A 15619-nucleotide genomic window follows, 5' to 3' on the forward strand; every position below is an offset into this window, starting at 1 on the left:
AGATAGTGTTTCCTTTAAAAAAAAACAGCCTAGACACCTTTATCTACTTACATGGGACCATGTTTGCCCAGAGGTGGGAATATGCACAGGATGGACTCTGCCTCCTTTAGCTTTAGATATGTTAATAAGTGTGTGTAAACAAATATATACTTGTTGTAGATGGATATGTATTTATTTATTTATTTTACTGATTGAATTATGTATTTAATTGTTTTATGTTTAGTATTTTATACATCAAAAACACCTTGTTTTCAATGACAAACATAATTTAGAAACAATAATTATTATGTCATTTTATTATTTATTTAATGCAGGTTAAATAAAGGACCTCTGAGGTCAAGATGTGGTTGTCAAGAAGGAAATAAATACGGCAGAGTTTTTGATGGGGAGGCATTTAAGAGGCTGTGTGACAGCCAGAGCAGCAACCAATGAAATAACTAACATCATGCTCTCGCCCCTCCCGCGTGGGTGAAACATCCAATGACAGGCCCCGTAGGGTTTTTAAATCCATCACGCTCTGAACGACCGTAGGGGTCTGATGTGTGTCGTTGAAGAAGACTTGAACTAATTACAGTGAGGAGCCCGTGGACAAAGAGGGCAACATTTAAAATACTTTATATTATTCTGGAAACTGACATGGCAAAAGGTAAATCTTGCTAAGGCGTTCACGTTTTATTAATTATCACAAGCAAGCGACGACGTAATTTGTTGCTAAAAACCAAGGCTAGCTAGCGTGCACAGAGGTCGGAAGTCCAACTTTTGGTTTAAATACACATAGCAGATGTTTACTAATAAAACTCGCCGGTAATGGTCGGCTTTTGTATAATGTTGGGTCAATAGGACAACAATGCTTACATTTTGTTGTGTCCATGTTTGTGAAGGGAAGAAAAATGTTCTGAGAACCGACAAAAAGCCCGAAGACACTGCTGGCCATAAAGTTTCCTTACAGGAAGAAGAGACAAAGGAAAACAAGCCAGTAACTATCAAGGTATGTTTTATTCTCTGGTGTCACGTGTTCGTCGTTTGGAAGCCAAATAGCTCTTTCTGACATTGTGTTATCCACCACCCGAAAGGTGACTACATTAACCGTCTGGCTCATGCTTTATTTTGGTGTCGTAGCAACGGATTTATCCTTCCCACTATGCTTCCCACGCCTAACCAGAACGCCAGAACACACTGCAAGCCAGCAGGGAGCATTGTAAAATTTGAACTGGACGTCTTTACACACTTGAGCATTTTAGAAAAGGGCAAAATATGCCCTTCATACACTTCACCACTCAAAAGGTACAATTAAGGAGTACCAATGTATACACATATCTATTTGCTTAGGTTATACAGATCAGAGTCTGCTGGGATAAACATATGTGTCAGGGAGATATTGCTTTGAGCTGCAGTGCACATACACACTGTGCTAGACTGATTAACGTGTCGTGGACTGAGTTTAAAATTATGATATACTTTATACCATGGAAACTGAACTAAGTCACAGATAAATTACAATTTCTTTACACTTCATTATTAATATACCACCTGACAATCCTCATAGGACCAACAGTGAATAAATATTCACATCAAATGGCTCCCACTGTTTATTCTGTATATCTTATTATTATTTGTACTTACACCTGAAAACAATATGTACGGTCTAGTGAAACTGCTGCATGTCTAAGTGTATTCATTTAACACTCTTAAACCCTGTGGGGGTGTAGAGTCAAGAAGTCTTCATCGGAGTTTTCAGTTGGCAATCTGTTTGGTGTATTGAACTGTTTTTCTATGGGATCCAATGAGCCTTTTTAGGAACATGTGCAACTTCACTGGCTGATTTTATTACATTTTAATGGATTGTCTGACGGTGGTGACAAAGTGTCCCACCACTTTGAAGCCATATAAAACATGAATGTGTTGAAGAAAAACAGTTTTTATTGATATGAGAGATTATTTAGTTTTGCTTTTGATAAAAAAAAAAATAAATCACTTTTTTAATTTCTTTTTATAGGTTTTATTGCATATGAAAGATTGAAACCCTTTCTGTTGACACACTGTTTTGGACATTGTGAGAAGATAACAAGTGTCATATATTTGACATTATAATGATACAATTAAATTTAAGGGGATAGTTGTGCTCCAGACATTCTTAATCCCTAATAACATCTACAATTGTATTTTAATTTTTAAAGATAACAGCAGTTACATATGGAAGACAGCCTTTTGTCCTGGTTCTCAAGAATCACTGATTTAACAAAGTCTGCATCAGATTATTGGTTTTGGAAGCAGCCTCATTGAATAAATTAATAATTTATTTCATCATATTACCTGAAGATGTATATAACTTAGGTCTACTCCTGTGAATTATTATTTTTTTTTTTTACAACATAAATAATTGTTTTTGCAGGATTGCATAGGTAAAAGGCATTCAATTTTCCAGAATTTACTGAGTCCAAGCAAACCTAGATCTCCTCTGAGCGACAGTCCAAGCATGCTGATCCAGGAAGGACATGAATCTGATGCAACTAATCCTGACATGCCAAAGCTGAAAAAAGGTCAGTATCTCATTTAGTTTTGAAACGGTTTGAATAGACTCATTTGAAATGCCAGCTGCTAACCCCTGTGTAACCTCATGGTCAGCAGATCCACGGGTATCGCATAAGAAATTCCGGTGCACGTGAACGGTCGCCCACCCTCTCCTGCCACTACTTAACTGTCATTTATTTTGTTTTAGAAGCCTAACTGTTTTGACTGAGTCCAAATGTTTAAGTCAGTTTTCAGTTTAATTATTTGTTTCTTCCTCATTCTAGACACACCTAATGAAATCAAATCTGAGAGTTGCGAATCTCAGAGTTGCGAATCCAATGAGCAAAGGCCTGAATTCACTTTGCACTGTCATGGGATCAGGGAAAAAGTTACTGACCAACAGGAGCAAAAAGATTCTGCTACAAAAACAAATGCCAGTTCTTCAGCAAACAGCAAAGTTTCAACATCTAAAACTCGGAATAGAGCTGGTCGCAAAACAAAAAAGTGAGTGCAGAAAGCCAACATGCCAGTGTTTTATTAACAAAAGAAAAACAAATTAAAAAAACATGGTCTCTCTCAGAGAAAGTTGCACAACCATAATCTCTCATTACTTTCTCAATATTTCTCTTTTCAGGGTGGAAGATAAAGCTCCACAAAACAGAAAGGTCACAGACTATTTCCCTATCAGACGTAGTTATAGAAAAACCAAAGCAGAGCTAAAGGTCTGTATGAAGAAGCCTCCCTGTGTGTTGTAAAGAAGGATTTCACTCTGCTATACTGTACATTGTCACTTTGCAGAAGTTAAGATATTTACATATGTTTACATATTCTTGCCTTTATTGTCTTGTGTTTGTATAAGGGTTTGTATGAGGATTATGCAACTCTACCATAACAGAACATTTGACTTTGATCCAATTACTCAAATTTACTACAGAATGAAGAACACAGACAAATTGATGACCTGATAAAGAATGGCATTGAAGAAGGATTGCAGGTAAAATGTAATGGTTCAAATGTATTGTAACACCTTAAAGGTGCTGTAAGCGGAATGGTTCTTTTAGCTAACTTCCTGTCAGTTACTGCAGTTAGCAGTCCCCTCGCTCGTCCCTACGTCACCACATTAATGCACTGCGGTCTACAAGCAGCTAGTTATCTAGCATCATCTCAGATCCATAAGTGTGATAAAACATGATTTAAAAACCATCAAAACAGACATTGGGAAGGATTTTAACCTGCTCACTAAACTGCTTACTTCACCTTAAGTCCTCCTGTTTGTGCACATTACCAAACTGATACTTCTGTAGACCAGTAATGGGCATGTTAGATTATAGACGGTTATTATTACAACGGTACTGCGATTAGTTCTCAAATGTGATATTTAGCAATGTCTGGGTAAAAAAAATGTTTTTAATCCGACTGAACACAATTGTTTTTATTTTTACAGTACATATAGAATATTATGAATGAATAAATAATTCCTTCATAATAACGGTTTTGAAACCTTGGCTTTTTCAAATATATGTATAGCCTACCTTAAAACCGGATGTCGGCCCATGTCTATTGGATTATTTGAATAATTTCTTTTAGAATTGCAAATTAGTGTAACTTTACACATTGTTGCTTTTTAAATATTGACAGGTCAAACACATAGAAGGAAAAGGAAGAGGGGTATTTGCTGCCAAGAGCTTTGAGAAGGGAGAGTTTGTCGTGGAGTACCATGGAGACCTAATGGAATTGGAAGCCGCTAAAATAAGAGAGGCCCAGTACGCTCTGGATCCCCAAACAGGATGCTACATGTACTACTTCCAGTATCAAGCTAAAACGTACTGGTAAGTCCAAATGTCACCACTTTGAAAAAGGTATAACTTGCAGCGAATAAAATATTGTGACTGTTTAGAGTTAAGGATTATGTGATAGTAAGTGCAAACTTTGTAATGCAGGACAGATTAATAACATTTGTTTGGGTGGGACCGGGACGCACTGGTGACCTTGTGGTTGCATCTCATACCCCTCTCCCCTTTTTCCTGTCTGTCAAATAAAGGCATATATTGCCAACAAACTCATCTTGATAGAATAAAATTATAATTAGTCTGGGAATAAAAAGAGGGTTTGGTAAAATAAAGTCTCCCAATTCTATGAATTGGCAACATCTTATGCAATAATGTCTAAGATTTTTTTTTTCTTCCACACTGACATTTTACATGGGGAAAAAGGCCTGTATTTAGGAAAGTAATTCAAATGGGCAGTCTTTCGGACGCTTGAAAGTTATATATTGTATTTGTTTACATATTACAGTGTGGACGCTACAAAGGAATCAACCCGTCTTGGAAGACTCCTCAACCACAGTAAAACTGGAAACTGCCAGACCAAGCTTCACCCCATCGATGGAACCCCTCATCTGATCCTGGTGGCTTCCAGAGACATCAAAGCCGAGGAAGAGCTGTTATATGACTACGGTGATCGTAGTAAAGATTCAGTCTTGGCGCACCCTTGGCTAAAATACTGAGTCCTTGACGCACAAGTGTTTGTTTATATATTGGATGAATTGGTGCTCTCTGTTGTCCCTTTCATCTTTATGTTAAAGGTGTTACAGATGAGCAGATCTCAATTTTTTTTTTACAGAGTATAAAACATTTTTTTGTTTTAAATGGAGACTAAAGCTTCAACTCCATGAAGTGTATTTTTCCAACCGTTGTTTTTATCATGCTTTTATATTTAGTTTTATCCAACTTTAGCAGATTGATGCAAGCTTAACGTATTGCAATTGGGGTTTCCTTTTGCAATGAAATATAATTGACGACTCAATTTCACTTTTGTAAATTATTGCCTGTTCTGTAAATTGAAGAATAAAACACTGTTGCGTTTTCACTCCAGCTGTAGCCGGGTTAATGGTGAAGAAAGTGTTGCAAGACTGAAAACAATGTGAGGATAGAAATTTTGGTCTGGATGTTGTCAGTCTTCACAGAGTGTATTTTTTCTTTAACTATGAGGCTGTTGTATTCCCTATTCCACTGCTACAAATTGTACAGTTGGTTGTGGGAGGACAGCAGTAATGTTGATGGTACACTGCAAGATAGTTGCTACAAAGTTTTTTTGGGGATTTTTTATTTTTATGCTTTATTGATAGTGTAGAGACAGAGTTGAAATGGGGCAGAGAGGGGAGCGACATGCAGAGAACGACCGCGGGCCGGAACCGAACCCGGGTCCGCTGCTGGCCGAGGCCCATGGGGGGGGGACGCCCTACCAACTGAGCCAAGGGCGCCCCCCAGTTGCAACAAAGTTGAGGATATTCTGTATTTATTCACTGAAGTCTAGTCAATCTTACTTGGTTCTGTTTTGCAATGATAAATCTACAGCTTCACAAAACGATTCCCCATTTAAAATTGATTTCTCCATTCAGTTCAAAGGAGGATTCCTAGATCTAATCCAGTCCACTGTGAGTTTAGAGGCGTTGCGTTCCTTTGATATCTATTTTTATGTGAAGCTTGTAATTGTAATGCATATGATTTTAAGGCAAGTCAACATTACCAGCGGCGGTGAAATACATGTATTTAAAAATAAATATATATACAGTATATAAAGAAATAAAATGCTTTTTTGCTAATTATGGATCAATTTAAAATGTCAGAAGATAGGAATTGCGAATTTTACATGAACGTTTTTTTCACCACCCCTACCCAAAAGTCATACATCAGGACTCTTGTGCAGGACTTTAATATATGTGATTATGCCTCACAATTGAACTGTATATCATCATTATAAGGAGTGCTGCAATATGTGTAATGTTGAATAACAGGAAATCGTGTTAAACCTCAGAAAAAACACTTAAATGTAATCATGTTTATTATACTTGTAAATCGTTAGGTGGGACCCCTTTTATTTGTTAGCTGACAGCTGAGTGACACAAACTGTGTTTTAAGATTACTGGACCAACATGGAGCCCCTTGAAAACTTCATTTTGATTAAGCCTATAAAATACTTCATTTTAAATGCATTCAACAGTCTCAAACACTAGTTACATAATACTTTCCAGTTTCATTTGATGTCCTCACCAAACTTTCCATGACATATATTTCCACTACACAACTTATAAACATCATTCAAATTTCCAGTACAAAATACAGTGCTTGTTAGATTGACAAAAACACATAGTAAAAAATATAAAAGTGGTGATTTGATTAGAAAATTGTCCAGACAAATCCTGTTTGTCTTCTTCTTGGTCAGTTCTTGTGAAAGGCTCTTCTTATTTTCGCCTGAATGAAAACCTAGAAACGGAAAAGTGTCTGGAGTTACTTTAGAGAATTTGTTCCTGAACATGAAGCATGCATGGAAAAACTTCCCACAGTGAAAAAGCAGCATTGAGTCATGGTAGACTGTAATTACTGATGTCAGCAGTAGTTTTGCAGTTACATTGCCAGTTTCCAACTTCTTCTTTCCCATTGGGTGCTCACACAAACATCCTCAGCAACAGCATGAATTCATTTGGTCACAAGTATATCATTAGGAGACACAGGAGACGGGCTGTGAGAACTATCTCCCTGCTAGCCAGCTTTCACGTCATGTGGTTGTTGCTGAACTTTTCTCCAAACCTTAAAAACATCTGAGGTGTACAGCTCAAATGGGGGTTTTACTTAGAAAAAAATGTTGTAATGAGTTTATGCTTAGTCTTTGTTATCTACTCTGTACATTCATACTACAGCATTCAACCTCTTACTCACAGTTTGCTAATGGTGGTCTTCTCCTCTTTTGCATCATTTGTCGTGGCCTGACTGTACTCTTGTGCTGCCGGTGTCTCCAGGTCCACTTCCACCATGGCTGGTTCACCTGGTGGCAGGAGGCCACTGCAGAGGAGAATAAGAGCTTTATGGTCCCTGAGAGACTATGAACTGCAAAGGTGCCGTGTATCAAAAACAGCTTAAAAAAATTAAACAATATCGAGCTGAGGCTGAATTGATCTCTATCCCATTCAGTGATAGAATCAGTGCTGTTATAAATAAAGATGAAAGTAGAGATGATAAAATTATTTTAGTTTAATAACATCCTTACAGGTCATGTCTACTGCTGATATTTGTAATAGCTGCTTAATTGCAGTGCTTATTGTCTTTATTTGGATTTTTTTTATATATTTTTATTTTTAAATTTGCAACATAATGAAATAATACATTACGCAGTTCATGACTGTGAGAGTAACTGAATATATCGGCCCACTGCAATTGTATGAGTGTACAGCCCTAGTGTTAGTAAGATGTGCACTACATTAAGATTAGAATACTATTATTTATCATAGACACCTTAACAATCTAACTGGCACTATTCACAATGCAATAAATCCTGCTTATGTAATGCTTGTGTTATACTCTGTTCTATTTGGTTGACATTGTGTTTAAAACTTTCAGAGAGGTGATTTAGCTTTGTGGTCATTTGTGAGGCTGTAGTTGGTGTTGCTGTTCCCTTCATGTGTGTAAACAGATACACAACCAGAGCCGGCCCAAGCCTTCAGGGGGCCCTAAGCGAAATATGATTAGGGGGCCCCTCTCCAATGTCAGCGCTGCTGAAATTATAGATCTTTGTGAAATATTATTCACACACCCAGTGTTTTCCGCTAGTCCCTCCACTGTGCAGCTGTGCGAAAATATTAGACAGCCGAGATTCAGACCCTCCTAGGGGGGTCCGGGGGTATGCCCCCCCGGGAGATTTTTTTAACCTTTTTAAAGTGAAATGCATGAATCTGGTGCACTTTGAGAGGAAAATTAAGAGGCTAAATCTGAGAAATTTAGTGTGAACAAATAATTTGGAGACACTGGGTCAGATGAATTAGAAGCTATTGAAGAAGGACACATGGATTTTATAAAATATAAAATAAAATATTATGGAGGGTCCTCTGGGTTGGGCTTGGAGTTATTTTTCTTTTTCTCTGTAATATAGTGAATGCATTTAAATGCAGTGAGAGGAACGAAGCAGAAGAACTCTTGTCCAACTATCTTTTTTTCCACAGACGAGGCTGAAATAGGCTATAGACCATACACAGTGCATGGGAAACTGAGGGCAGCCCCATTTCCAATTGTTTTTAAATAAACTCAATACACACTGTGCATGAATGTGACCGTGACATGATCAGATAATTTCGGATTACCTCACAGATTTTTAGGCTATTAATTATCTAGACCAAAACATTGTATTCCTTTTTTTGTATGATAACTCACATTTGCATAATATGATGTTAATATCAAACACACAAACTAAAAAATTTTTTTTTTTTTTTTTTTTTTTTTTTTTGAGGGGGCCCCCCTGGCGGTCGGGGGCCCTAAGCGCCCGCTTAGTTCGCTTATGCCTCGGGCCGGCTCTGTACACAACACATCAGATTTCAATATGATTTAGTATTAGAAACGGGGTCAAATAATGGAGGTTGAAGTGCCATGGTGAATCTCAGAGTGGACTTTGCTAGGCACAGTTGCTCACCTCTTGTACAACTGCAGCTCCTCCTGGGCAACCATGAGCTGAGCCTTCAGATGGTTCCTCTCCTGCAGGACTTCTTTCAGCTCCTGCATGGTGAAGCGCGGTCTGTTGGGGTCTGTCAGATCCACCACCAGTTGGTTTGGCCCCGCTGTTTGCTTTGAATACAGACAAAAAATAAATAAACTTCTGATTACGACTAAACCAGAGCTTGAACTGTAATTGAACATACTGTAACTAACAACACACTCACCGGGCCCTGCCCAGAGCAGCCTTCCTGGATGATCCTGTCCAGTTCACTCTTCAGGTTGTCCCGCTCCATTTTCAGCTCCTCCAGAGACAAGTTGTACTTATTGACCAAAGTCTCGAACATCTCCAACACGCGGACTATTCTGAACTGTAAATCCGACACTTCTTCGCCCTTGCTGCTTATTTTCAACAAGTCCCGTCCGATCACATAAGAAATGTCATACACATCTTCAACCGTGAGCGAAAACGCGTCCTTCTCAAAAGCCAAAGCAGGCGACGACTCTACACCAGGCTCCATGATAAAACTCCAAAAAATACCGGAATTAGGCCAACGTTTCTCTACCAACTACTACTAAAACATGTAAAATAAAAATAAATACGCTTTTCTTACTTTTGGTCTCCGATTCAGCGGTTTTACTGGCAGAAGGTAATCAACTTCCAGAGCAGCAGCACTTCCCCCATCACTCTTCCGCCAATGAGGTGACTCGCTGGACAGCAGAGGAGGGCAAAGTATCCTAGCGACAGAGCGACAGGTGAGATCGTGTACGAACCAAGATAATTCACTCCCTTAACACTGACGCTAGTCACGTTACTGTCAGCATGTCACGTGTGGATTTTAAGTCGATTCCTATCTATACTATGGGCGAATCCAACCGAGTGACAGAGCTCTTAAGTCTAGTCAGAGTCAAATGGCCAAAGAATGATACACACACACATTCACAAGATTGTCTAGCTAATAATAGTAACCAAACTATTTATTTTAATTACATAAATAGCCTAAAAGCTCTACCACAACCTGCACATTCGTCTTTGCCGTATACATTATATTAAAGTAACACAATAACAACATTCAAAAAGATGAAAAATAAAACTTTATTCTGAGCATGCTTTATTTTACAGATGCAACCCAGCACAGCTGAGTTGAAAGCACATGTTTTACAGTACTCATTATTGATGGAATAGTTTTTTTCTAGTGCTTTACATGCTTGTACCAGTGGTGCTAAGCACTAAGTACATAATTATGTCAAACAGTCTCTTGGTTATAAAAACAAATGGACATGATCATCAAGCTCATTGGCTCTACCTTTAAAACCAGACTCAAACATACTTACAATAATTTCCAATCAATAACATAATCTACTCATAGATTACACAACGTTTCTCATTTGTCAGTTCTATGGCAGATGGACCCATTCCATCCTGACCTCGATGTAATTGTTTGAGACAACCAGGGAATTTGAAAGTGCATATGAAAACTTACTCATGCTCTAATTACAGGTGCTAATTGCCACACTGGCAAGCAAATATGTGCACTATGTAGTGTATAGACACCATTCTTAGCAATGTTGTAACACACTTTTGAGATAATTTATTTAATATTGCAGCAGCATACAAAAGTAGCACGGCTTTTATTTATTTTATGAAGTTAGGCACTGACCGGTGTCCCATTATCTCACATCTCAACTTAACTGTATTGGTCTGAATATAAGACAGGTTTTTTTCCCCTAGAAATAGGTCGTAAAAAGTCGGGTCGTCTTATATTCGAGGTCTAGTATTCGTTACCAGAGCGACCATTCAGCTTAATAATAATAATAATATATTTAATATACAGCGCATTTCTCGCACTCAAAGCGCTTTACATAGCTTCAGGGCCTGTGTCCAAGTTGTGTTTATTTTTAATTTTTTTATCGGTTGGAACCAACACTGTCTGTGCTCTCGGAAGCGGCCGGGACATGCGTGTGTGCAATGGGAGAGAGAACGCTTTGTGTGGAGAGGAACAAAGAGGCACGGGAATTATGTTGCGGGTCAACGTGTCAGAGGCAGGAATCGACTGTGCGATCGACTTTACTGTGGCTTTTTAGCTGCGGCAGTTGCGGTGCTAAGGAGAGATTGCCAACTGCGCTTTCCTTTTACGCACACCACAGCCGCCGTAATGTTTAGATTTCATCATTTGCATCAAAGCCCTAATGATAATAAGAATAAGAGGCTTTATTTAAACGCTGTCCATGTGTTCTGGACATGGGTGTCAGGAAAGAAGAAGACATAAACTCAAGGTCATACAAAGGAAACAAGTCTTCTGATTGGCAACAACGTGGGGTCGTCTGCAAGCAAACCGGCTGCAACCATCGGCATGATGGCAGTGAAGATCCTGTCCAGAGATTTAGAAAAAAATTTAAATGTAAATGGTGACATGATGAGAAGGAGACAGGAGGGGAATTTAAGGCTAGAGAGACACATGTTAAGCTACGGAATCATTGTTGTGATCAGTATTATATGTTGTCGAACCCTGAATAAACCTCACATGATATGAAAACAAACCCTATTTGTTTTACAGATTCCTATAAAATCAGTTAAGAACAGCAGATAAGAAAACAGGGCAGTGAAACACTGGCCCCCTTGGAAAGTGCAAAGTTAAGCCTTTGTGTCTGAAGCAAAGGATGCAAGGGTTGTGTCAAACAAATTACTCACAAGCGTCTGATCCCAGATTCATGCTGATCAGTGTCACTGGAGCACGGTGGAGGAGATGGAGCACAAATAATGGAGCTGACGTCATCCTCAAACTCCTCGCTGAGGAATATGGAATAGGCAAGTATTTACTTATGCATCAGTGCAGAGTGATATTGAGATTAGTCAAATCGTAATTTTGAAAAAGAAAACTTACATTCTGTAATATGCTAGCTCTTCCTGTAGAACGAACACTTCGGCCTTGAGTTCATTCCTCTCCTGCAGGACGTCCCGCAGCTCCTGCAGCGTGAATCGAGGTTTGTCTGACTCCTCCTCCAGGCTTTCCGTCTCCTCCTCAGTTGAAACCTTATGCAGCAGAAATACACATTCAGCATTTGGTCACTGCACAGAATTGAAAAACACTGACAATAAAGATGAAATGGGTAGCTTAGTTTCTACTATAGGCAACCAATTATAGGCAACAATTTTTTTTTAAGTTGGTGAAAGTAAATTGATTTGTTTCGAAAACCAAAGGCAAGCATGCACTACTCGAGCACAGGGGTTAAATCATCATCATCATTAAAATATATATATTTTTAATGTTTCATAGGGTTGGACATTAACAATAGGTTTATAAGGTATTCACCATGACAGAGTGATAACACTTTGTGTTTAATGTAAATACTCTTATAGTGGTACTAGTGGTACCAGCCTGCTATAACCACAGTGAGAATGTTCACAGATAATGTGTTAAGCAGGTGTTACCGGCAACACTGCTGGCATGTCTTCATGTTTGTCACCCTCTTCTTCGTAACTTCCTCTGTTTAATGACCTTGGGGGAAGGGATTGACTCGTGTCCCGCTCAAAGCAGTTTTCCAGAAAGCCGGGGTCCTCACTGCACTCCACCCACACTGAGTTTGGTTTGTCAGGGGAGTGAGATGGTGCTGCTACCGGGCACTAGATTAGTAACACACAACATCCAATGAGGCTCTAAAAAAACCTGCCAGACTTAATGACCTATGTCCAAACATAGTATCAACCACATTATACTAATGGTTTACATACTGCTGATGAGCTTTTTCTTACAGCAATCGGTGGTGATGTTGGTGATGACACCACAGATTTGGTCAGAGAGGTTTCTTCCATATCAGCAACCTCCCTCTCCAGTTCCCATTCTTGGAGCTCTTCTCTCAGCCTTGCAACGTGCAGCTGCAGAGCCCCCATCTCCTGCTGCCGTGCCTGGGCTGCAGCCTCCAGCTCAGCCCTATGCTGAATCAATGCCTTGCCCTGAGTCTCCATCACTCCTGTCCTGTAACGAAGGTCCTGGTTGATTCTTATGAGCCGATGCTGCTGCATCTGGAGCTACAGTAATGGAAATGTATACTATACTATAACTGATCACATAAAGCAAATAGTAAACTAATGTGAACAGTTTGTCAGGTGCCAATACATGTGCTGTATAATGGTCCAAATACTCACTGCCTCGACGTCTTCGTTCTTTAGTGTCAGGTCATGGTCTTTAGCCCTGATTTCATCCCTTTGCTTATCCACCAAGTCTTTCAGCTTCTTCATCGCCTCCCTTTCCTTCTCTGACATTCCTGTGGGTGTCATGAAAACAGCACTGAAGAAATGTTCACTCATGCAACATCAGTGCAATCTAATAGGCTGCCTGCCATGCCAGTGTTTTTGTATTTTAAGCTTGATTAGTAAACGTGTATCACTCCAAAGTATTTTTAATCTAGTTAACATCCCCTTCGATATCATTTTCCAATTGTGCAAAATTTAAAAATAGTTTTCAAAACTCCGAAAGCCTTTTTGCGATTGCGTTACATGCACATTTCACGTTCAAATAAAAATGTGTGATGGATTATGTTACGTTAACAAATTTCAAGTCACTGCATGTTGAATGTGTGTGCTGTGGCCCTGAAAGTAAGTATAGCTGCAGCCACCATGAACGTCTCACACAAGAGCTGTATTTTGGTCTGTGTCAAAAATAGTTACAAGCACCTGACTGCCTCTCATCAAAGCCTCCCTTTCATGTCAACATGCAAGCATGCAGCATTTACTGCACAAACCCATGTGACTGCAAATGCAGTATATATGTAGTGTACAGCAGATGGTTAATCAGTGCGACACAAATCTGAAGTGAGCCAACATACAGAGCAGAAAATACGATCTGTACTGGAACACTCAGCCACGACCAAAGCGTATTTAGCATCCGGTCTTCCCAAGATACCGTGAAACACAAAACGCACTGCAAGACTTCACACAGCAACAGACTGTGAACAGGCTGTGCTGTGTAATTAAAGTCAGTGTACTTTCTATTTTGTACTTAAATATTTGAATTTTCATTAAAAATCTCCCAAATCTCATCTGAAGAAACTCCAACTGAGGGATGTTGCTGCAGACGACCCACCTTCATGTCTCTGCAGGTCTTCCTCTGTGACGGGGGACTCTTTGAGAGAGAGGCTCAATAACAGCCTCTTATTCTCTGCCTGAAGCTGAGTGATTTGAGAGAGCAGGTCCTGGACTTCTGCTCTCCACACATCCTCCACCAGCTCCAGCTCCTTGCCATTAGAAATAAACAAGAAATAATAATAATTTAAACAGGGAAGAGTTGAGGAAGGGCAAAAAAACAAACCCAGTCAAGTGTCTGCACAGTATACTTGGTATTTGTAGCCCAAAATCCCTAAAATGTTATAGGATATCACTTGTTTTGTTTTTTCTGTTGTTTTAAACCTTTATTTGAAGTTTTAGAAGTTAAATGAAAAATAAAGTAATTTGAAGTTTACAAGTATAATTACAAATGAATGATTCCTTATTAGTTTACTACATTGTTTATACCAAACTAAACTGCACCAAAAATGATAAAGCCTTCATAATATCTTACTGTTATGTTATCTATAACTATCACAAACGGTGCTACATTGATTATGTTCAGTTATTGATTACCAGAACATTCCCAGAGAGCAGTTCTGTATTGTTATAATCAGTTAAGGTTCTTGGTTACAAAACCTGAGCATTTTGTCGCAAGGTCGGTACACACGTGCGCACAGTGTCAGACAGACAGAAGAAAACATAAACATAAACGTTACACGACACACACACACACACACACACACACACACACACACACACACACACACACACACACACACACACACACACACACACACACACACACACACACACACACACACACACACACACACACACACACACACACACACGTCTACCTTCTGATGTTTCCTCTCCTGGTTGTATCTGTCGCTCCGCTCCTGCCGCAGCCTATCTAGTTCCCTCCGCAGCTCGTCGGCCTCCTGTCCGGCGGCTCCTCGGCTCACCAGCGCCTCCAGCAGCTCCAGAACCCGCACCACTTTGGGCACCACGCCGACCAAAGACTCGCACCCAAACCTGTCGATGACCCGCTCAAACTCCTGTCCCAGCACCGCCGCTATGTCGTACACATCCATAACCGTCAGGTCCACTGCGGGTCTGTCCAGCGCTGACACACAGGTTTCCATGTCTGTCCTCTGCTTTTTGTCCACCCGCCACATTTAACATATCTCTGTCCTCTGACGCTAGAGTGTAGTCGCCTTTGATGTAGAAAAACTAGTTTACATAAGCTGTCCGTAATGTGTGGGCATGAAGACGACTTGTTTCTGTTTGTTGACTGTTTTAAACTTAGGCACGACAACTTTTGATGCTGCGTTCACACTACCCGCGAAACCTCGTACATGTCATTTTCAATATATTTTACCACCCTAGCGTACGTTTACATCAGTATGCTAGGCCATATAAATAATAATGGGTTGTTATAGTTGTTGTGGACCCCTACTGTTTGTTTCAGACAGGCTATATGGCAATTTCTACTTGTCCTTCGTATAGCTGGTGTCCATCCCACCATGTTAGGGATTTGGGGGAAAAAGTACAACCGCACTTGAAGGTAGCAGCCCTCCCT

General features: G+C 39.6%; 3 protein-coding genes across 5 annotated transcripts; 1 reads left to right on the forward strand and 2 right to left on the reverse strand.

Annotated features, from left to right (window-relative positions):
- The first annotated feature begins 515 nt into the window (after positions 1-515).
- kmt5ab (lysine methyltransferase 5Ab) lies at positions 516-5435 on the forward strand. Of its 3 annotated transcripts, none has more exons than XM_080044398.1 (8): positions 516-646; positions 882-988; positions 2393-2540; positions 2796-3015; positions 3146-3233; positions 3446-3505; positions 4150-4340; positions 4807-5435. In XM_080044398.1, exons 1-8 carry the CDS (start codon positions 637-639, stop codon positions 5015-5017), a joined length of 1035 nt encoding a protein of 344 aa, XP_079900524.1. In that variant the 5' UTR covers positions 516-636; the 3' UTR covers positions 5018-5435. The 3 variants fall into 3 exon arrangements, with proteins under 3 accessions (XP_079900524.1, XP_079900525.1, XP_079900526.1); XM_080044399.1 differs by having other exon boundaries at positions 2426-2540; XM_080044400.1 differs by lacking the exons at positions 516-646; positions 882-988 and adding an exon at positions 1240-1284.
- A 694-nt stretch (positions 5436-6129) lies between these two features.
- On the reverse strand, positions 6130-9650 carry rilpl2 (Rab interacting lysosomal protein-like 2). Its single transcript, XM_080049507.1, has 4 exons — positions 9218-9650; positions 8971-9122; positions 7230-7352; positions 6130-6776 (listed from the first exon to the last, which is right to left on the reverse strand). The coding sequence occupies exons 1-4, from the start codon at positions 9509-9511 to the stop codon at positions 6755-6757; spliced, it is 591 nt and encodes a 196-aa protein (XP_079905633.1). The 5' UTR covers positions 9512-9650; the 3' UTR covers positions 6130-6754.
- A 507-nt stretch (positions 9651-10157) lies between these two features.
- On the reverse strand, positions 10158-15316 carry LOC307269061 (RILP-like protein 1). Its single transcript, XM_080051884.1, has 8 exons — positions 14895-15316; positions 14075-14225; positions 13138-13256; positions 12745-13020; positions 12424-12615; positions 11876-12024; positions 11683-11781; positions 10158-11362 (listed from the first exon to the last, which is right to left on the reverse strand). Exons 1-8 carry the CDS (start codon positions 15213-15215, stop codon positions 11269-11271), a joined length of 1401 nt encoding a protein of 466 aa, XP_079908010.1. The 5' UTR covers positions 15216-15316; the 3' UTR covers positions 10158-11268.
- Between the last annotated feature and the right edge of the window lie 303 nt (positions 15317-15619).

The sequence above is a fragment of the Ammodytes marinus genome (genome assembly GCF_949987685.1).
Source record: "Ammodytes marinus genome assembly, chromosome: 2".
Taxonomy (NCBI): Eukaryota; Metazoa; Chordata; class Actinopteri; order Uranoscopiformes; family Ammodytidae; genus Ammodytes; species Ammodytes marinus.